The sequence below is a fragment of the Chiloscyllium punctatum genome, chromosome 4 (genome assembly GCF_047496795.1).
Source record: "Chiloscyllium punctatum isolate Juve2018m chromosome 4, sChiPun1.3, whole genome shotgun sequence".
Taxonomy (NCBI): Eukaryota; Metazoa; Chordata; class Chondrichthyes; order Orectolobiformes; family Hemiscylliidae; genus Chiloscyllium; species Chiloscyllium punctatum.
The window spans coordinates 47035457-47057854 of NC_092742.1; the positions used below are offsets into that span (position 1 = coordinate 47035457).

A 22398-nucleotide genomic window follows, 5' to 3' on the forward strand; every position below is an offset into this window, starting at 1 on the left:
TTGTGATTGGCTGTGGGGTGGGAAACCTGGTTGTGTTTGGCTGTGGGATGGGAAACCTGGTTGTGATTGGCTGTGGGGTGGGAAACTTGGGTGTGATTGGTTGTGGGGTGAGAAACCCGTATCTGATTGGCTGTGGGGTGGGAAACTTGGGTGTGATTGGCTGTCCTGTTAAGTAGTCACACGGGTGGTACACTCGGGTAACATGGCGGCCACGGCCGATGGGAAGAAGCTGGTACGTAGTCCGAGTGGACTTCGCATGGTGCCGGTAAACGGGGCGTTCAATAGCCCTTTCTCGCTCGATGAACCTCAGTGGGTTCCAGATAAAGAGGTAAGCGGCTGTCCGTTCGTGGCGGGCACAGTTGGCTTGTTTTAACCCGCGGCCACTGTTACTGAGGTTGGGCAATAGCTCCGTGCCGAGCAGCTCAGTGGGTGAGCCGTCCCGTTAAATATTCTTTAATTCATTCCGGCAAGATGTGCGACCCTGGCTGGGCGTGTGTGTGTGTCAATGTGTACTGGGCTGAGGGGGATGCAGCTATGACACCACCACATTAGATTGTTTACAAAATGTTGCTGTTGGATTTAGTCCAGATGACGTTGAAATGGGAGAGGTGTCGCTCGTTTTTAACTCAACTGTTTTTGAGTCTAGTTTGTTTGTTTCTGCCTGTCTAAAATAATTGTGAAGAATAGACGGTGTCGGTGGATGTAAGAGAAATGCAACAGGAGTATAGGTGGTAGGAGCAGATTATTCAGCCACTCAAGTCCGCTCTGCCATTCAGCACGATTGTGGTTCACCTTCTACCCAACTTTTGCTTTTTGGGGTTGGGGGCGGGTAGCCCAGTTCGCACACATAGTACGCATTGTAAATTGTGATTCTGTGAATAAACATTTTGTTTAATGTCCGGTGTTTCTAGTGCACACACAACCACACTCTGGACGATATTCTTTTTTTCTTCTTGCATCAATGTTTGTTACAAGCAACTGTTCGGATAGTCTGCTTCACATTAGTGCCAGTTTGTACGGAATTTTGTGGTGCCATCAATGTTTTAGACTGACTAGATTAAGTCTATACAAGTTTACTTCATGGTCTCTTTAGCTTAAATGAATGGTCTGGTCTCTGATTTTAAATGTTATATTAAGGTGTAAAGATAAAATTTAATCTCTCATTTTACAGGCACTTTGCTATATTGCACAAGTTTTTATTTGTCTAGCTTTCACTAAATGTGTAAGCAAAGTTTTTTTTGTTACTTCTGTATTAATAATTGGTTCCAAGTGAAGTCCTGTTTCAAAATTTAGGTAAAGTAACAGTGTGTAATAAAGTATCCTTTTTTGATGTCTGCTGTAAATACTGTATGATATAACCACTGTTATGTAATGAAGTCACTTCCCTGATATTGCAGAAAACTAAATAAAATCTTTCTCCACCACCCCAACAATTTCAGTCTGGATGTTTACTGTAAAATGATAATTACTTTTGGCTAATCTTTTATTGTCCATGAAAGTGCTCATTCCATGTTGCAATATGGTTCTGTCAGTGAAAGTTGACTGGAAATTTGACCTTTGAGTTCTTGTAACTGAATTCCATTCACATTTGTTTTTAACTAGCTTATACGCCAGCATAAACCCAGCAGTGATTACTGAAAATTAACTGGTTTGAACTTTGAGCCAATTATTCCCAAGAAGAATATTGAAGGTAAATGCCTCCACCAGTGTCTTCTCTAAAATCAGCAAGTTACACAGATTGGAGATTGAATCTTTTAAAAAGAAATTCCAAATTCAAATATTCACTGGATGATCTACTGTGGCAGTTTGCAACATAGACACGAGCAATGTAAACACTCCTTGTATCACTGAACTTATCTTTTGTAATACTTTGTATTTTCCCATATGAGTTTTTTTAATAGAATCCCCACATTTGGTCCAACGAGTCCACACCAACCCTTTTGAGGGGCATCCCACTCAGACTCATTCCCCCTACTCTGTCCCTGTAACCCTGCATTTCCCATGGCTAATAGACCTACCCTACACACCCCTGAACACGCTGGTTAATTTAGCATAGCCAATTCACCTAACTTGCACATTTTTGGACTGTGGGAGGAAATTGGAGCACCTGGCAGAAATCCATGCGGACACTGGGAGAACGTGTAAATTCCTCACAGTCACCCGAGGGTGGAATCGAACCCAGGTCACTGTTGCTGAGACAGCAGTGCTACCTACTTGGCCTCTGGCCGTCCCATGTTGTTTATAGTTACTTACCTACGTTTTAGAAAAATTTCAGCATAGACTTTAAATATTACACTATGGTAATAACATAATTGCAGAGTTTTTACAAAAATGTAAGTTTCAAGTTTGCGCTTAAAATTGTTGCACACTTCCCATCATAAAACTTGTAATATTTAAATCAAATATTAATGTTTTCAAACAGAATTTATGCAAAACCATCTGCAATTTCTTCGTAACATGTTACATTAACAATAATTAGAAGTTTTCAGCTTGTTTTGTGATTTTGAGATTATTTTGTTAATTTAGCTGGTTTAGTGCTTGCACTTTAGCTTTTAAATAGATTCCATAAAGATGATTTCAATACTTTGTTAATACTGAATGAAAAGTATGTAGCAGCAGTAATCAATATTTTTATTTCATATTTGTAGCTTTACAGTTTGAATACAATTTCTGTAATTCAAACTACTTTCCAAAGTTTACTACATTTTGTTTGACTGAGTCACTTTTAAATTTTGTTTGCTTACTGTGGTCTGTCAGTTATGTTATGGAATAACAAACAGAAAATGCTAGAAAAGCTCAGCAGCTCTTGACAGCATCTGGGGAGAGAAATCTGAGTTAACATATCTGATGTTCTGAGGAAGGGTCACTAGACCTGAAATGTTTTAAACTCTAATTTCTCTTCACAGATGCTGTGAGACCTGCTGAGCTTTTCCAGCAATTTCTGGTTTTGTTTGATTTCCAGCATCTGCAGTTCTTTTGGTTTTTAATATTATGGAGTTAGACCACAGATCAGCCATGATCTTATTGACTGGCAGAACATGTTCGAGAGGCTGAATGTCCTACTTATGTTCACTTGTAGATTTCATTCAATCCTTCTCTTCAATGTATTTTCAAAATGTTACTGATCATTTTAAGCTAAGGGCACATTCAAGACTCTGATTCACTAATCTTATCTATTTTCAACTGAAAAATCATTATTCCCTGTGCGATAAAATTATCTCTCACTGCAGCTGAATACATAAAATATACAGAAGATAGAAAATAGTCAAATGTCTTCTGATAAAACAGTTTGAGGAAAATCCAGAAAAAGGATGAGAACAATTAGGGACTGAGAAGGATATCTCAGATATACCCTCTCACCAATGTAAGATATTAAATAAGTAATTGCTTCACATGGATTAATGCAATCAATGTAGCAGTAAAGGACTCGGTTGCTAAAATGGTTAGCATTCAAAATGCATAAACATAAATATTTTTCTGTAATGTAATGATTAGTGCACATGCTTAACGTGCAAACGATTCCCAATTCAAAGCCAGGCAGAAGCATCACAAAAGCTTTGGTGTCCCTGTGTGATGTAAAATCTATTTCTTCCATTTGTTAGGACCTTGTGGCACATTGATGCTGTCCCTGGATCTGAGCCAGAATGTTCAGATTCAAGTACCCACCTGCCCCGGAGTGTGTCGTAACATGTCAGACAGGTTGTTTGATTTTTAAAATAATAACTAAAATAGATAACAGGTGGGGCTCAAAAGGTTGGCGGTATTCAAAGGAGGTAAGTAATTTATCTGAATGGGATGGACAGAAAGCAGTAGAATAAAACCTAAATTTGACTGCATTTTCTAGCCTGAGTAGCAATTCCCTCAGTCTTGCCTTTTCTCTGCCCAATTTGGCATTGAATTTGCTGTTGCCCTTAGTCCTTCTATTTAATTCTGAATTCATTCATTTCTGGTTAAGAAAATTTACTGGTCAAATTGTTCACAAAGATCTGTCATCACTGTACTGATAGCATCTTACACTTGCGACACAGATTCTTCTAACTAAAATATGCACACCCAAGACCACCTCGGTACGCCATAAGATAACCCATTTCAACCAAATGTTGGCAATTATATTCTTCAGAGCAGGTTGTTTGTTTGTGTGTTTCCAAAATCACGTCCTGTGTCTCTCCAAGAAATGCAAAAGGAAATTTGGTAATCTATCAATAAAGGTGACTCCTTGTTGAAGGCATTTGCTTATGAATTAGCCACATGCTGTATGATGTAAAAATAATTTAGTGAAGCTCCATTCAGGAACAGAGAATCTAGTTAAGTTCTGACATTGATTCCTTCTCATATCTCATGTCATTTCTTTTCCTAGTGTCCCAGGTGTATGCAGTGTGAAGCAAAATTTGACTTTCTTACCAGAAAAGTAAGATGTTATAAATTTATTTATTATCAAATATTATTCACTTCTATTAAGGCTCGACATTAAACATTTTGATTCTAAAGGAAAGTGTAAAATGCCACTGGAATGTAGTAATTTGAAATAATTGTGGTATCTTCAGCTAAAAGAATTGAGTAAAATGTCAGCACAGCTTAGGTTCACAGTGAGAGCTGCTGACTGTTTTGGGGAGATGTCTCAAAGTCTTGTGTGTCTGTCAATCTCTAGTATGAACTTTGTCTGTTAAGATTATGTTGTTAACATTGATTTACAATCAAATATAAGAAAATAAACCATTATAGCAGCTAGAGGGAACACTAAATGAAGAGATTGTTACTGTTTGATCTATCTAGATTACCCAGTAGTAGTTGGTTTCCTTTTGATATTAAGATGTTGTCAGCGTATGTAACACTCTCCATGTGATTAGATCATTTCATGGAAGCAAAAATGAATTATAAGAAAACATGCATTTTAAATTAAGCTTTTAATACTTCCTACTTTTATTTTAAATAAGATTCTCTATCACTTACTACATTTAAATACATTTTTGATTAAAGAAATTAATAGACCAACTATTCTCATGATATAATTTCCAAAATAATTTGCTTGTTTTCCACAGAGCAGTTCAAACAGTACAGCTGTTATTTCCACATCCCTTTAAATGTGGCATAGTAGTTCTTGAATTTTATATGAAATGTAGTTTTAAACTAGTATCTCCCTGTTCAATAACGAAACAAAATATTTTTGAATGCATCTGATTTTTCAGTATTTGTGATTTTTGATTAAATCATTTGTCTGTATTTGAGTGGAATTTTTAACTTTCTTTATCCTCTTTACTATTCTGAAATTGGTAGCATCACTGTAGGAGGTGTGGAAAATGCTTCTGTGACAAATGTTGCAGTAAAAAAGTACCTCTTCCACGAATGTACTTCATAGATCCAGTTCGGCATTGTGCTGAATGTGCTCTGATCTCCCAGAAGGAGTATGAGTTTTTTGACAAACAGATCAAGGTGCTGATAAATGGTAAGACATGTATTGCTTGTTATTTTCATTTAATTGTTTTTCTCCAAACATATTAAACGGGTTTACTTTTATGACCTGTATTGAGATTAAAATGTTTTAACACCTTTTATAATACAAAATGATTTTACATATATCATTCTATCAAAATCTGTTGTACTGTGAGTTAAGTACAGAAATCTATTACCTTGTAATGTTGAACTTTTAACAACATGGTTAAAATAACTTTAAGCAAAAATGCAACACTAGGTCCTCCAATGTCTCTGGCAATCATGTTCTGGATTCATACCTAATGGCTGCATGTGACAGTTAACTGCGATCATTGAGAGTTTTGTATGATTTCCACACAAGCATGTTTTTGGCAAAGGTTTTCTAGGCAGGGATAGCAGGAGTGAAAGCCTTTTATCTAATCACTTTATCCTGAAATCAGGGAGCCTTAAGATCACTTGACCTCAGTTAGAAGGCAGCTGTTGGAGGCTGAAATTGGCATCTTGCCCACCCTAAGTAAATTAATTAGGGTCAATTGAACCTGGTTAAAATCTGAAGTACTGAAACTCTGCACTTAATTTTCATTGCTAGAGGGGTCATAAAGCAGTGATTGTTAGATTTTGAACAGATAACTTTAATTTTTGTCTGGTGAGTTTAGTATTAGGTACACAAGTATGAGCCATTTCATGTGGTTCAACCCTGAGTCACTTATTTACTAGTGAAATACTAGCACAGTGCAGCTTTTGAAGGATTGAGACATCTCAAACCACAGCATCCTGGTTTTAGTGTTTAACCACATATTCAATTGCCTGAAAGGAAGTTCATCTTCCTCTTTAATAGTTATCTCTAGTGTTATTTTGCTGAAATATCTGAGCAGAAATATGTTTAATGTTGGACAGTTAAATGCTCCATTTTGGTTTTTTTATATAGTGCAAATTTTCCCTTAGACTTGTTCATTTTCACCCAAACATATGACCTTTTTCTCCTGAATAATATTATACCTTGCTTCTATTTTCTCCACTTAATTTTGCTGTCAAGGAGCTACATTCCTTGTAACTTTGGGTTCCTTGGAGAAAGGTGAAACAATGGATTGTCGACTATCAAACAATCACAGGTAGCTACTTTTTTGAATGATTTGGTTTTCAAATAGATTGTGTGAATACAGGTTACACAGTAATGCACCTTTTATGAACAATCTATTTTTAATTGTTCAGAAAGCAATACGTAAGCAAGTGTGGAAAACATAATGAATTTGCAATACTGTGAGGTGATAGCGTTCTAGAAGGCTTAACAGGAATGTTATGAAACAAAAACAACACTGTGCCACATAAGCAGATATTGAGTCAAATTTCAAAACTTTAGCATGTTGAGAGGAAAGAAGGAAATAAGTTGAGTTTTAAGAGTAAATTCCAGGGCTTTAGGATCAGACCAATCAAAGGCACAGCCACAGACAATAGATTGATGCAAAGTATTGATTCACAAGTAGCCAGGATCAGAAGTACATCTGTCGATAGTTGTGACTGGAGGAGATTAAAGATACTTTCCAAGATGTTGTACTGAATTTGCAGTAATGGTGTGATGAGCAAAGTTGAGACCCACACAAGTTGTTTTTCTCTAAATTAGTGTTAATTTTGTTGCTTCGGATTTTATGGCAATTTCTAGCGTAATCCAGAAAGTTGCAGATGGTGAAAGGAAACAATCCCTGTAATTCCTGCAGGATTCCACTAGGGACCCACCCTTGGAGATTTTCTGCCATTTTAATAACTACCTCTGTCTACAATTGTGCAACAAGTTACTTATCCACCAATCTCACAAGATTTTACCATATTTGGGAGTCGTTTATGCAAAGAGACTTGTAACTCAGGATATGCAAAGCCTATATAAAAGAGCCTACCTTTTTTTAAAAAAAAGTTTGCTCCCTCAGAGTGATCAGAGCTGCAGCAATGTGTTTCCTGAAACCGAATCTTTTTTTTTCCTTTCAACATCTGGGTTGGGAACCACAGAGACAGTCAGCATATGTGCTCATGGAGGCTGAATTAAATACTACAAACAACGGATAACCAGATTTAGAACATTTCCTCCATAGGTACAAAGTCTCAAGAAATTGCTGATCCAAACGTGAATGTCTTCCTTTTTCTTAGGCAAGCCATCAATGCTATTAAGTATACCACAATTGCAAGCAGACGAGAATAGTATTTTTCTGACTTTTACTGTGAATTATGCATATTGATACCAGTTAATAAACATTTACAAAATATTTTTAAATTATAATTTGAGCATTTATCATTTTCTTTTTTTAGATGTTTTGAACTGTTCAAATAGAAAAATACAACTATGCATGGTGTTTTCATGTTTTATTTTGCAAGCTCTTTCCATTATTAGTATCAGATAAATAATGAACCATGTTAAATGTGTACAATAGTTGCATCCAGACTTCTTTCATAAAGTAGAATTTCCTTGTTCTAAAATATTAAACAGAACAGTTTTGTCCTCTTTCTATTATGTTGAAGAACTCTAACCATGCCTATATAGAAAGTAGAACCAGAAGATAGCTTTTTGACTGTTCAAGCCTTCTCTGCCATTCAATATGACTACAGCTGAACCTCTATCTCAACATCACATTCGTGCTTTCTCTCCACAATGCCTTTAACATTTTTTTTTAAATTATCAATCTCTTGCTTGAATATATTCAGTGATTGCAAATTCCACAAGTTGACTTCCCTTGAGATTAAATGTTTTCTCATCTTCGTCCTATATGGCTTGAAAGTGGTGAGCCTGGTTCTAGACCCCCCAACCAGGGCAAGCATTCTCCCTACGTATAAACTGTCTAACCGATTTAGATTTTCATATGTTTCAATCAAATTTCCTTTTATTTTTATAAACTCTAGCAAATACAGGTTTGGTCAAACTATTCCCTCCTTGTACGAGAGATCTGTCATCTCAGGTTTTAGTCCAGTGAACTTTCACTGCACTTCGCCTATGAAAAATATATCCTCTTCGGTTAGGAGACCAAACATGCACAGAGTACTGTAAGTGCAGGTTTACCAAGGCCCTTTAGATTGTTGGTTGTTTAGAAACTGTTACAGAAATACCTCTGCAGCAGATGCAGCTTGAACCTGGCTCAGATAGGGATACCACCACTACATTCTTAGCCTACTGCACCTGGTACCCCAGGTGGTTTCCCATCAATTTGCTTCATTTTTGAGATCCGATGTTTTCATGCTACTATGGCAAAATGAAGGCCTTGTATAATAGCAGCTGATAACAGCTGTAATTTGAGAAGAATCAATACTGTTTGTAAGATGGAAAGTGTGAAATTACTTGATTTTTGGTCCTGCAGGAAAATATAATCAGGCAGGATGGTTGTATGGGGACTGCATTGGAATCTATTGATGTTTCACGTTGTAGAATAACTAATCTGATAGCAAATTATCTCTGAAATAGACATTTTGGTGAATTGTTGAGAATTGGTGCCAGTAAGAGTCATTAGTTATGAGCAATGGTCATGAGCCTGTAGGTAAAATCTTTATTTGAGAGACCAGAATAAATAGAGGAAAATATAGGACTAGGGTATTGAAAGCATTTAGTCTGAGGCCTGGAATAATAACTTCTAATTTTTTGCTAGGTACCTGTATCTGGATGGAGAAAATCATGTTGAAATTGAAGTTCCACGAATTATAAGAGTTCAAGTGCTTACTGAAGGTTTTACTCCTGGAGGTAAATTTATTGAGTGTGTGTTGAACAAGTAATTGATTTCATCAGTAATCTATACTTTATTCGTAATAAAATTAATCTGCAGAAGCACAATTTTAAAGTTGTTGGGTTCTGATTAGTACCAGGGTGGACCTGGATAGTAAATAATAGAGTATCATCTTGAACAGGAGTTTGCCATGGTTTCAAGTCCCACCATCAACTGGATAAGTTTGTTTGTTTTGTTAGGATGCATTGAATGCTTATAGGAAAAATGATTTGGAGGAGCCAGTGTTGGACTGGGGTGTGCAATGTTAAAAATCACACAACACTGGGTTTTTGTCCAACAGGTTTATTTGGAAGCATTAGCTTTCAGAGGGCTGCTCCTTTATCAGGTGATTGTGGAGAGCCACCTGATGAACGAGCAGCGCTCCGATAGCTTCCAAATAAACTTGTTGGACTATAACCTGGTGTTGTGATTTTTAACTTTTTATAGGAAGAAAAGTTGCTATGTTGTTCATTACTGAGGTGTGGAGTAATGTTGGAAATCGGTGCACTGGAGTAACCATCCCAACTAAAGCATGCAACTGAGACTGGATCTTGTTTTCAATTGAATTTGGTTAGCTGCTTTTACAGCATTATTGTAATGTAGTTAGTGTTTGTATATGGAGTTGGAAGGTGGAGCTCATTTTTTCCTGATAGAATGGCCTGAAACTAATACTTCTTTTCAATGCCTGCTGCTGCCTATCGTCTTGGTACAGAGAAAGATATTCACACTTACACCAGCCTACTGGAGAATCCGTACATTACAGAAGGTTAGAAGTATGATTGTCATCTTTGCCATTAGCTCATCATGTGCCTGTCTCCCTATATATGGCCCTGCGGAGCTTGGCTTGTCATTTACTATATACTGAATGCCTTGTTGACTATTTTACTTCTGTGAGCAGTATCGCATGAAAGTTGAATTGAGTTGTTATTGCTAAATCTGCATTGTAAATTACAAGGCAAACTCCTCAATCCTTAATGTTTTTTCTTGCTTTGTTTGCTTTAGTTTGCATAGATGTTTGCTAACAGTCAGAAATTGCAACTTTTCTGCTTCCAAATGTACCGTGTTAACATCTGTGCTTTGTTCATTCTGTATATTATAAAATAGTTCATAATCCTTTTTGTGTACTGTTTCCAAAGATTGACAGTTTTGCAGTTACTTTAGGCCATTTGAAAATGTTTTCATAGTTGAACCAATCATGTTGTGGATAATTGGAAAGTAGCCACAAATATCTTTAGAATACTACAGTCCTTGTGTGGTTAGATGTCATTCGAGGATGTACGTGCATCGTGGTCCGCTGAGTTGTGGATTTTCACTTCTGCCTTGTGCAGAGTTGGCCACTTTCAGCAAAGGTTCTTTTCGTAATCTGGTCGAGATGGAATCGGGGGCACCCAGGTTTCCATTGGTGATTGTTACCCAACTCCAATTGAATAGAGTTGATGCTGGGTGAAAACGTAGAAGCATTTCTGATGAATTCATTTGAATTTCATTGAGACGAGTGTGCACTTGGAAGAGGTATTAAAATATTGTCCATTGTTTTTCCATATGTGTATCCTTTTATCTGAGAAAAAAGTCAACTTCTTTTTAAAACAAACTATTTATCAAGCTGACACGTGCTGTGCTTTTGCAGTTATGTTTCTTTTGGTGCGTCTATCCAGTAAATTCAGTTGTACATTTGGTCATTCTGATACAAGATTCCTCCTCATTAAGCTGAAAGGATCACTTGTGTCACACAACATCTATGCAGTACTTTAGCCATATTTTATACCATATTGTCTTCCTAAATCCTTGCAATACCCTACTCCTTATTTTGTAAACACAGCTACATAGCAAACACATTGAATGACAGGAAGCAGTTCTGCTGGATCTCTCATTTGGGATTATTTCTTTATTTTGCATTATGTCTTCAGGAAAAAAGAACGTGTAAAGCTAATACTCATACTCCTAGAAGTGGCTGTTCTATTGTTATCTTGCAAAGTGAATATTTGGGAACTATTGGGTGGAATGATGCAAGGAAGTAATTTAATTCTGTTAAAAGCAGCTATTAATGGATATAATTTCATCTGTACAATTTCAGGGGGTAATACACATGCCACAGGGATGCTGGTCCAGTACAAAACCTTGGGTTCCCAGGAACCAAAACAGCTGAAGTTGAGTGCATCTGATGACTTCACTAGTAACAAGAAAGTGTCTGTTGGTTGGTTGGCTGCTATGCATAAGGTAATGTTTAACAAATCTAGAATATTTTGTCAGAATATTTAAAACAAAAACTGCTGGAGTCTTTCATTCTGGAATAAATGTTCTTAATTTTTAAATATGGCACTTTTTGAAGAAAAGAATTGGTTTAGGAATTGAGAAACACAAAATTTTGAAGCAAGATTACAAACAGGCCACTTGGATGTCCTCCAAGTGATCAGTTAGTTGCATGTTTAGGAAGAGAGGTGCACTTGATCCTGATAATTAAACATTAATAATCAATATGCATTGAATTCAAGTTTCTGTATGTAGGCTGCAGTTTTTCAAAGTTCACAGCTAAAGTTGTTTTGAAGAATAGAAATAAGAGGTTAATATGTATCTGATTTCCATAAAAAGAAAATTGATTGAGTCTTGATAAAATCTTAAGAAATAGTATCAGAAGTAGGCCATTTAGTTCTTTGTCTGTTCCACCATCTATTATGGTCATGGGGTCATAGCTGATTGACTTGTGGCCTTGACGCAATTTTTTTTTTAACGATGTTTATTCTGGCATGAATCTCCAGAATCCCATTGATAACTCTCCTGAAATTCTTTGAAATATACTTTGGAATATTTTGCATGTACCTAGGCAGGTAGGTATGATCTTGGTTTCATGCGTCATCTGAAAGATAACCTCTTTGAGTGCATTTCACCTTCAGTACTGTAGTGGAGTTATCAGGCTTGCATTTTGGACTCTAGCCCTAGAGTGAGACTTTAAATGGAAGCTGAGAGTTTCACAAAAATGCTACCAGCTTGGCTACAGCAGACATTCAGATGATTGAAAAATGTGTGTGAAGCAACTCAACAAGATTGCTATAATTAGAATACCTCTGGAAAGATCAACAGTAGGCATGCGGGGAGAGAGGTTTTTGTTTAATGTTCGCTGATGTCTATATAGCTGATCAGTGGCAACGACTTTTCAAGAAAAAAAGTTTATATACTGTTCTGTTGGATGGCATCTTGAGGGACAGAATTTTCATTTATTTGGAAAGGCAAAGGATTAGGGATAGTCAACATGGCTTTTTGTTTGGGAAATCATGTCTCACAAACTTGATTGAGTTTTTGGAAGCAGTAACAAAGAGGATTGAGGGTGAAACTGATTTACAAGGATGTTGTCAGGGTTGGAGGGTTGGAGGGTTTGAGTTACAGGGAGAGGCTGAATAGGCTGGGGCTGTTTTCCTTGGAGTGTTGGATGCTGAGGGGTGATCTTAGGTTTATAAAATTGTGTGGCATGGATAGGGTGAATAGACAAGGTCTTTTCCCTGGGCTGGGGGAGTCAAAAGGCATGGGTTTCAGGTGAGAGGGGAACAATGTAAAGGGGACCCAAGGGGCAAATTATTCATGCTGACAGTGGTGCGTGTATGGAATGAGTAGTCAGAAGAAGTGCTGGCGGCTAGTACAGTTACAACACTTTTAAAAGGCATCATTTAAAAGATGAATAGGAAAAGTTTCAAGGGGCCAAACGCTTTACGAATAGGACTAGATTAATTTAGGATATCTGGCCGATATGGACGAGTTAGATCGAAGGGTCTGTTTCTGTGCTGTCCATCTGACACTTATGACTCTTTATTGTCTGTTTCAATTATAAAGTTTGTCTTGTCTCATAAAATATCAAATGGGATTTGAATATAGATACTTTAATTTTCCAATCTTATTCTTTGGAAGTAGTGATAATTCTTGGTGGAGCACTGTTCTACAATTGAGCAGGTGCCTGGAAATTATTGCACATATTTTCTACACACAGGTTGGGCTGAGATGTGTTAATCTGTTTGTTTTTTAATTGTTGATTTAAAATACTCCTTCCATTAATATAGTAAACTGGAATCAAATTGATCTTCTATGTATTGATGTACAAACCTCAAGATGCCAACTTGGTCTGTCTAAGAATATTTCATCAAGTTTCAGAATTAGATGATGTGTACTTGTGGATTTAGTGTGAATTTCTTTGTATCGAGAAAACACTTGCATTTATAGTGCCTTCCCTACCCTCCAGATGTCTCAAACTACTTTACAGCAGATAAAGTACTTTAAAGTATTGTAATGGAGGATCATGACTGCCAATGTGCAGGAACCTGTTCCATTAATATTGGTTGAAGTGAAAACTTTGGCCAGGACTTCCTGCTCTGAAATTGTTCCATGGAAAGGCAAGGCCTCAGTAAATTCTCATCTGGAAAACAACACTCTAAAACGGAAATATTGTTCCATGAATGTACTAAAGTGTTTCCTTGATTTTTGTCTCTGATCTAGAGCGACATGGTGGCACAGTGGTTAGCACTGCTGCCTCACAGCGCCAGAGACCCGGGTAAAATTCCTGCCTTGGGCAACTGTCTGTTTGGAGTTTGCTCGTTCTCCCTGTCTGTGTGGGTTTCCTTCGGGTGCTCTGGTTTCCTCCCACAGTCCAAAGATTTGCAGGTTAGATGAATTGGCCATGCTAAATTGCCCATAGTGTTAGGGGAATGGGTCTGGGTGGGTTACTCTTTAGAGGGTCAGTGTGGACTTGTTGGACCAAAGGGCCTGTTTCCACACTGTAAGTAATCTAATCTCTGAAGAAGATTTTACCCAAAATCCATCTAAGTAACAGTTCCTTCATTTTGGCATGAGACTCAAACTTTATTTTTATAAAGTTAAAAATCTCAACACCAGGTTATAGTCCAACAGGTTTAATTGGAAGCACACTAGCTTTTGGAGTGCCACTCCTTCATCAGGTGGTTGTGGACGGCTAGTGTGCTTCCAATTAACACCAAGTTATAGTCCAACAGGTTTGTGTGATTTTTAACTTTGTACACCCTAGTCCAACACCTCCATCTCTCATTCATTTTTATAAGTTTCATTATACCACATGACCAGTTATTTTCCCCATAGCATTAGTAAATTCTTATTTTCACTAGAGGATGTCAACTCTTGTTTTAAATTGAGCCTGGTAGCAGTTCCAACTATGTAATTTGGTTAATAATATGTGTCAGTGACTGGATCTTATCTGTTTAAGATAAGGTAGCAGGATGGTAGAATGAATTTTGCCAAGTGCCTCAATAGGAGAGGTACTGTGGGTAATAACTAAATGTCTGGAGTTTTGCTTGGTTTTACACCTAAGTTTCAAGTGGAACATATTGGTCATCCTGCCAGTGGCTGATTTGTTCCATTTAGCTGCAAGCTGTGACTCTGCAGACTCTCCTCCAAGTTAAATTGTCATGGGTTCAAGCCCCACTTCAGTCACTTGCAGATGTATTCCAGGTTGACATTTTCAGTATTGTACCTTTTTTGAAATGTTCCTTCGGATAAGGCATTAAACTGAGATGTGGTATTTCTAATACCACATACTGATACAATGTTGTATTGTCAAAGATGCTACCTTTCAGATGGGAAATTCAACCCAAGCCCCAGACTGTACATTCAGGAGGATGTGAAAGGTCCCATGGTATTACCCTTAAAGTGTAAGGGAATTATGCTGGGTATCCAAGCCAGAGTTTATCCCTCCAACATTACCACTGTTCTGTGCTGTTATTATATTGCAAATAGACTTTGTGTTTCCTAAAGTTATCCATTAACTATAAAAGTAGTTTGGAATGTTCTGAGGTCATGAAAGGTGCGAGAGAAATGTAGGTTTATTTTCCTATCTTCTATTCAATTATCACTTTGGGAGTAAGTGGCATTAAAAAGAATAAGTTTTAACTTCAATCTCCGAAGGGTATTCCTCCTCTTGAACCAATCACTGGCTGGACACTTGTGTCATCAGTTTGTGACTGTTAATTGTAAATTATCTGGACTCCTTTCACTTGGTTGTCTTACTGCAATCAGAATAGAAAACATTTGCAGCAATTCTGGCTGTATTTGGGCAGCATTGCCAAAGAATGAAACAATGAGCAAATCATAATCACACTTTTTATATATATATATATATATATATATATATATATGTGTGTGTGTGTGTGTGTGTGTGTGTATATATCTATCTATCAATATCATCAAAAAATACTTTCTAGATGGTGTGAAGTCAAATACAATGCATTTCCAGAGCAACTTGGGGTTCTGGTGCATAATCTTTGAAATGTTAGACAGCTGCAGAAAATAATTAGGAAAGCTAAAGCAATGTGGGCTGTCATATCTAGAGGGCTAAAGTACAGATGCAGAAGTTATGCAGCATTTATATACAAAACTGATTATTGGCACCACACCTGAGGAAGGATAAATTACCAAGGGAGGGAGTACAATGTAGGTTTACAAGAATGATACCTAGACTTCGGGATCAAGCTATGAAGAGAGATTATACAAATTAGGCCTGTGTCCTGTAGAATTTAGAAATTAAGGGGTGCTGTCATGAAAATCTTCCTGATATTAATCAGGAAAGACAAGATAGATAAACTATTTCCACATGTTGGGGATTCTATAATTAGGTGGCTTAGTCTGAAAACTAGGGCCAGACTCTTCAGGAGAGATGTTTAGAAGTTACTTCCACACAGGGCAATAAATACTTGAACCTTTCTTCTAAAAAAAATGGTTGGTTGATGCAGCATCAGATTTTTGACTTTAAATGTAAGGTAAATAAATTGTTGTTAAGCAAAGATTTTAAGGAACAAAGGCAGATAGATGGAGTTAAACTGTAGATCAGCTGTAAGCATATTGAATACTGGAACAGGCTTGATAGGTTGAATAGCCTACAATGTTCCTAAAACTGACAACTTGGGCTGTGAGTTGGTTGTTTTCCTACAGATTACAGTAAAACAGACAACTTATGAGTGAAAACTAATGATGCTGTCTTTGTTGTCTACCCTGACCCCATACACATGCACGCACACATGATCCCCTTAGGCTGCCAAGCTTCTGTATGAATCAAGAGACCAATAACCATTTTGAAGTTTCTGGAAAGATTGAATGTCACACTGAAGACTAGTGGCAAGAAACAACATTTTAGCCAGTTTTTTGTTTGCTCACAGCATTGATGTACAGTGAGCTTTTCTTATTACTTTTTTGTATTAAAGTAATTTTCTGAAAACACTTAGAATGCAACAAATGATAGATATTTTTTTTGGTGCATTGAAGTATTCTCTAAGTATAGTGCAATATGTAGAATTTACAATGTCTTAAATGTAACTTTCACAGTTAAATTGAACTTTGCTAAGTATTTTTGTTAAATCTTCGTATTTTTATCACTAACTGAAAGCTGCAGTGTAAACTGCTAAAATAAAACACCATTTTTGTTACAGAATGCAGTTCTGATGTAGATTACTTTATTTTATTACATTATCAATAAGTATAAAAATTTATAAAATTTGATTAAGTGGAAAATAACTACAATTTGCATTTAGCTTCAGAAAAGCTTACACTGCAGCTCTGTACTCTGCAGGTGATTTGTCTTTTGTGATTAAGGGAAATAAAATGTTTACATTTTGATTTTGTTTGGCAGGAAATGCTAAAATCAATAAAAATTACTTTGTTCCAGTTCAGAAATGCAGTGTTGCTTGTCTTTTCCCTCAAAAAATGAAATTTTCATTGGTATACCAAAGGAAGTAACTTTGTATATAGTTAATACTTTACATAACTGTCCTTGTGCTCATGCTGCAATTATGTTACTAAGTAGGGAACAATTTCATATAGTTTTTTGATAATCAGTGATTATATTTGGATGCAATATGAAAACATCCATAGTACCTATCCACAATGTGTTTTAATCAAACTGTTCATACAGAAATAGCCTCGACCATTGATTCAGTGAATCACCAATAAATGTAAAGGAGGCGATATTAGACAACTCAATGACAAATTTGGAAAACTGATACTGATGCACAAACCAATCTTAGTGACTTTGTTAGCATGTAATAATTCCAAAAATATTTGCAATGCAATTTGATATGAGAAAGGGAGCATTCCAAACTATGCAGGTTAGTTTTCTGGACCAAATGGCTGTAAAACTTCTGGTTGTGTAGTTCAATTAAGATCAATTCTGTCAGTTCTTGTATTTGTGGATATCTTGGATCAATGTAACTATTTGAACAGCTTCTGTATAAAATTTATTCATACTCAATAAAACATAAGCACCTGCAGAGGCTATTGTTTGTGATGTTTTAGTTGGGTTTGGTTTTTTTTCCTAAATGTATCCGCATCAACTATATGTGGAACCCTGAAAGCAACAGGATAGATTGATGTTTTTTGTTAGTATTGTTGTTGTCCCTTACAATTTTTTTAAAATTTCTCACTATGTTGATTTGGAGAGATACCAAAAAATAGCTGAATCAGTGAAGTCACTAAGTTCCTGGGGGTTTCTTTGGGGAGCTGAGCACAATATTTACCATTCTCAAAATTATGGACATTGTTGTTAAGTTGCTGACTGCATATATGTGTGAGCACCCACTTCACTATTGTGTTTTGGAGCTCACTGGCACCTAACATTAGTGCTCCTCAGTTCACAGCTCAGGAACACATTAGTCTGATGCAGCTGCAAGCTTGCTTTCCTAATGTCCCCATTTACTTTGTTCTTTCTTCGATACATTTTACACCTGGCTTGCCAATTAGCCCACCTTTCTGATTGCACTGCTTGTTAGCACTTAACCGTTGAAGTTGGTATATGACTGCAGCCCAATGCCAAGCAGCAATTGTAAGTATGTATGTGAAATCTAATTTCACTTCTTGGTCTAGAATAATAAACGAATTGTTTTTAAAAAAGGGAAAGCAAACCGTCTAAAGATTGTTGCTGGTTATCATTCAGATTACAGGAAAGGAGAACAATGGAAAGAGGGAAAGAACAGCATGGCCCATTGTGTCTGATCCAATAAACCAAGTTAATACACTATCCACCATTTCTTCATAGAAGCAATAGAATTGGAAATGTTCAAGAAAAATGCTTGAATTCCCTGAGATGTCTTGAGTGGAATATTCAAGTGTCACCTAGAGGACTACATCAGGCCTGAAATGATGAAAGATGCCCCCTATAATTGTGAATCCCTTTTCTCTCAAGGATTTAATGTAATTTGTCTCAGCAGTCAGCAATGATTTTTCAAAAATTAGTATGTTCAGGTGCTTAACTTTGTCCACAGCTGATAAACAAACTCTAGGCTCTTAGGGACACTAACCCAAGCCTCCCAACTCTGACATGTGGCACAGTGGTAAAGTCCCACATTCTAGAGATATGTAATAGCATCTCTGAATAGGATGATTCAGATTTATCTATCTGCGATCCCAAATAATTTCAAGTTGTCTGTATAATTAGTCTATACTCAATCACATATGCTTCAAACCAAATAATTAAAGCATTGCTTATGATTGCACAAACATTCCCACTTCAGGCCTGGGATCATAGCCTAACCGCTTTCAGCTGTTTACTCTAAGACCATTCCCTGAGAAAATGCAAGCAAGTATCCTCAATCATTCTTCAGTTGTGTTTTGGAGTTCAGGAAAAATACTGTTCCATGTCTTAAACTCTAGGCAACATCTTGCTACTCAGAACTCTTTGGCCAAGTTCTAAAAATATCATTCCTGGGATCAGAATCATGGGCAAGACCAGTGTTTTTTTTTTAAACCTCCAATTGCACCTTCTTGAACCACTACAGGGATATGTAATGTGAATGTACACATACTGCATGTTTCTATAGTAATGAGGCTATTTCAAAAGGCCAGTTAAGAGTCAACCCTTTAATAAAAATTATTTATTAAACTATGAGGGTATCAATATGGTTAAGTGATCTGTGCTGATGACTACTCAATGCAAGATAAACTTCATTGGCCCAGAGCTGTTGCGATGAAAAAAAAGCATGATACTTGACTAAAAACATGAAGGGTGGTTATCCTTGGAAGAATTGGAATTTTTCCACAGATCATCAGTTTGTTATTTTGCCTGCTAGTTTACCATTACATGTAAAATAATTCACAGACATTTAGGACAGTTAATTTGATTTTGAGAGAGAATAAAGGAACAAAGGAAAGAATACATACTTCACCACACCCCCCAGGCTTCCAATGAAGCACTGGTTTCTGGCCAGTCCTTATAAATTGAAATAGTCTTAGAATTCTGATCATTAATTCTATCTAATCAATGTAATTTGAAAAATGCCTTTGTTCATGCCATTGTATTTTATTGTTTACGTTTACATAACACTTTTGTTAAGCAGTGTAGTACTTTCAGCTATGAAAAAGTTACAGTTCAGTCATACATAATATAGCCCACTGTTCTTATACATCACAATATTTACATTCAATACTACCCTGTGCTCAGTTAACAGAACTGCTTGTTAGGAAAAGGTTAGATATGAAACATGGTAAACAAGCCAAAGATTGTTTTGTTACATGTATAAACTTATTTGTTAGAATGTTCACCTAGAATTATTTCAAAAAGAAAAATGTAATTGGAAAAAAATAAATGAAGGATTCTTCAATATAGAAATATACTTGAATACTTATTTTAATGAAGTGCTGTAGTGTTTTGCACCAAAGTGTGGTGAAAGTTATTGCATCATTTCCATAAAATACACATTAATAGATGACAATATCCTCTGCTCATTCGCACATCCACTGCTCCATTAATCACATACACTTCACTTCAAGCAACTCAGACAGTGCACCTTGTCTTACTAAAATCCTTGGTCATCCCACACTTGCAGCATTACTATGTTACTTAAATTTTTCATGTCCAAGCATAATTTTTTATAATCCTTTAACAGCTTTAATTATCACAATACCAAATCAAACTCTGCTAGGCCATCCACATTACCTTTCAATAAATCATTATAACTTCCTCCTTGAAACCAACAAAAGTTGCATTAAAACATTTCCCGTATCACCACTGCCAGCCAAGCATGCCACATACTAACAATACTGAGGTCAAGTGGTTTTCAAATAACACCACTTCCTCTGTTTTGTGTGTGTTTAAGTGTGTGCATGAGTGACAGTGTGAGAGAGAGACAGAAATGTGCAGGCCTGTTTGTGCACATTGTAGTGTGACTGTTCAGGTCTAAATGTGCGTGCATGTTTGAATGCACAATAAGGTTGTGCTAGAGTACACACGTGTGTTCTTCAGATGTAGCAATGTGACTTTGTTCAGAGAAAAAGCACCATGAACTACTGCATATCCAAATTACAGCACGTAAATATCTACTTCCTCTTCTGGGTGGGGAGCACTTCCATTGTGTCTGTTCCAGATTCTGATTATAAGAGCTCGCCAATATTCCTAAGCCAGAGTTCGCTGCCGAGGCTTTATTCTAGGGTACAACTGTAACAAAACAAAAGTAAGAAACGTTAGAAGGTAATAATATTACACTTTCCATATAATTGTACTCTTCTTCAGCTGCAGGTTAAGACAATCTGAGCTATGAATGTTGCTATAATCAATTATTAATACTGCTCTGGATCTGGCAATGTAGGATAATGACATGAGATGACAACAAAAGAGATTGAGTCAAAGCAAAAAGATATTAGGTGACTAAAAGCTTGGTTAAAGAGACAACTTAAGAAGACCTTAGAAAAGAAGAGAGGTAGAAATATAGGTTTAGAGAGAAATTTCTTAACTTAGGACCCATACAGACAGATAAAAGTGAATGAAGCACAAATCTAAAGCTGAAGAACCACAGCATCCTTGGAGAGTTTTGATCCTGGAAAGAGATAGGGAAGTGTGAGACTTACAGAGGTTTGAACTTTAAAGTTTCCAATCTTAAGTTTTTTCCTCCATTTTGAGCAATTTAAAAAAAATACCCTCACCTAAATCCATCTTGTGACCATTACTGTCAAAAACAAAGCCAAATGTATACAAACATATTAATCAACCTCCTCCATTTCAAATCAGAATTCTGATAAGAAGGATAAATTTACAGCGCAGCAGAATCCTCACAGCAAGAAAAGTGCCACCCAGCCCTGTAGCTTATGGTGCCTTAAATACATATCTCAGTGCTTTTTAAATGCTTTTATTTAATTTAAAAGGATTGATACTGCAATAGCCTATGTAGTCTTGCCCTCAACGAGAAGACGAAGTATGTGAAGTTACTAAACTATTGATATAAGTGATCTGAGAAAAAGTAGGTGGAACTTATATAGTTTTAGCCACTAAATCTTCTTACATACTCAGATGTTCTTCTCAGTAATAAGTTGTCATTACCTAACCCCCAATAGTATTTGTCCAAAGTGCTATCAATAACCTCAATTTTATCTGATCCATATTCATCATTTGAAGTATGGCAAAGAGTATAATTACAGCAAGTCCCAGTTTTCCTCATTTCATCCTGCAACTATAATCTCCTATCAGCTTCACACAGCATACATAGTAGTAAGCGTATCATGAATTAACATTATAGAGGAAAACTAGATGCTGTCATTTTACATCTTGTACTTAATATCCATTTCTTGACCACCTCTAATCAGCAGTTTTGAAAAATGAAAGGTTGATCAAAATCATTGCAATTATATACATAATATCTTCCTTTGCCACATTTAGGATATGTAGCAATTGAGCTGAATTATTCTAAAATACAATTTGGACTGTGAAAATGAATGAACCACATGAATCAGTAGCACATGGAAATCATAAAATTCAATGGTACATCAGTTGTTGATAAAAAAAATTCCCATAATTATGCTGCTCATCCTTTATGTTAACATTTGCTTTCTGGGACTGGTCCCCAACTTGATCATTTACACTCTCCCAGCCTCTTTAGCTGCTGATCTGCTTAGCTGTTAAAATTATTTATGAATTCTTGGAATGTGCAGCATTTAAGCCTTCCCCCATGACATACAATGATACGCCGATCCACCAAAATACAAATAGTAAAATACAAGTAGTTACAGACACGATTAATACAGACATGATTAAAACAAACAGAATTAAAACCACTTTCAAGGCAGCACGGTGGCACAGTAGTTAGCACTCGGCCTCACAGCACCAGAGAGCTGGGTTCAATTCCCGCCTCAGGCGACTGACTGTGTGGAGTTTGCACATTCTCCCAGTGTCTGCGTGGGTTTCCTCCCACAATCCAAAAATGTGCAGGTTAGGTGAATTGGCCATGCTAAATTGCCCGTAGTGTTA

At 36.6% G+C, this 22398-nt stretch overlaps 2 protein-coding genes across 5 annotated transcripts in view; one reads left to right on the forward strand and one right to left on the reverse strand.

Annotated features, from left to right (window-relative positions):
- Positions 1 to 167: 167 nt before the first annotated feature.
- zfyve21 (zinc finger, FYVE domain containing 21) lies at positions 168 to 17437 on the forward strand. Of its 2 annotated transcripts, XM_072568608.1 has the most exons (8): positions 168 to 328; positions 4358 to 4408; positions 5275 to 5443; positions 6467 to 6542; positions 9054 to 9145; positions 9880 to 9933; positions 11242 to 11384; positions 16206 to 17437. In XM_072568608.1, exons 1-8 carry the CDS (start codon positions 203 to 205, stop codon positions 16239 to 16241), a joined length of 747 nt encoding a protein of 248 aa, XP_072424709.1. In that variant the 5' UTR covers positions 168 to 202; the 3' UTR covers positions 16242 to 17437. The 2 variants fall into 2 exon arrangements, with proteins under 2 accessions (XP_072424709.1, XP_072424710.1); XM_072568609.1 differs by lacking the exon at positions 9880 to 9933.
- Positions 17438 to 18951: 1514 nt separating this feature from the next.
- ppp1r13bb (protein phosphatase 1, regulatory subunit 13Bb) overlaps positions 18952 to 22398 on the reverse strand; it is a 122905-nt gene continuing 119458 nt past the window's right edge. The window contains exon 17 of one of the 3 annotated variants that reach the window (XM_072568599.1): positions 18952 to 20595. In XM_072568599.1, coding sequence (XP_072424700.1) covers positions 20554 to 20595 — 42 coding nt within the window. In that variant the 3' untranslated portion in view covers positions 18952 to 20553. The remainder of the gene's footprint in view (positions 20596 to 22398) is intronic. The other 2 variants (XM_072568598.1, XM_072568600.1) reach the window with 2 other exon arrangements.

Excerpts from the sequence above, each read along its gene's own strand:
- zfyve21 (XM_072568608.1), top strand. The coding sequence starts at position 203 with ATGGCGGCCACGGCCGATGGGAAGAAGCTGGTACGTAGTCCGAGTGGA. Across the intron at positions 9,146-9,879 it reads TGAAGGTTTTACTCCTGGAG|AGAAAGATATTCACACTTAC; the intron begins GTAAATTTATTG and ends GTCTTGGTACAG. Across the intron at positions 9,934-11,241 it reads GAATCCGTACATTACAGAAG|GGGGTAATACACATGCCACA; the intron begins GTTAGAAGTATG and ends GTACAATTTCAG.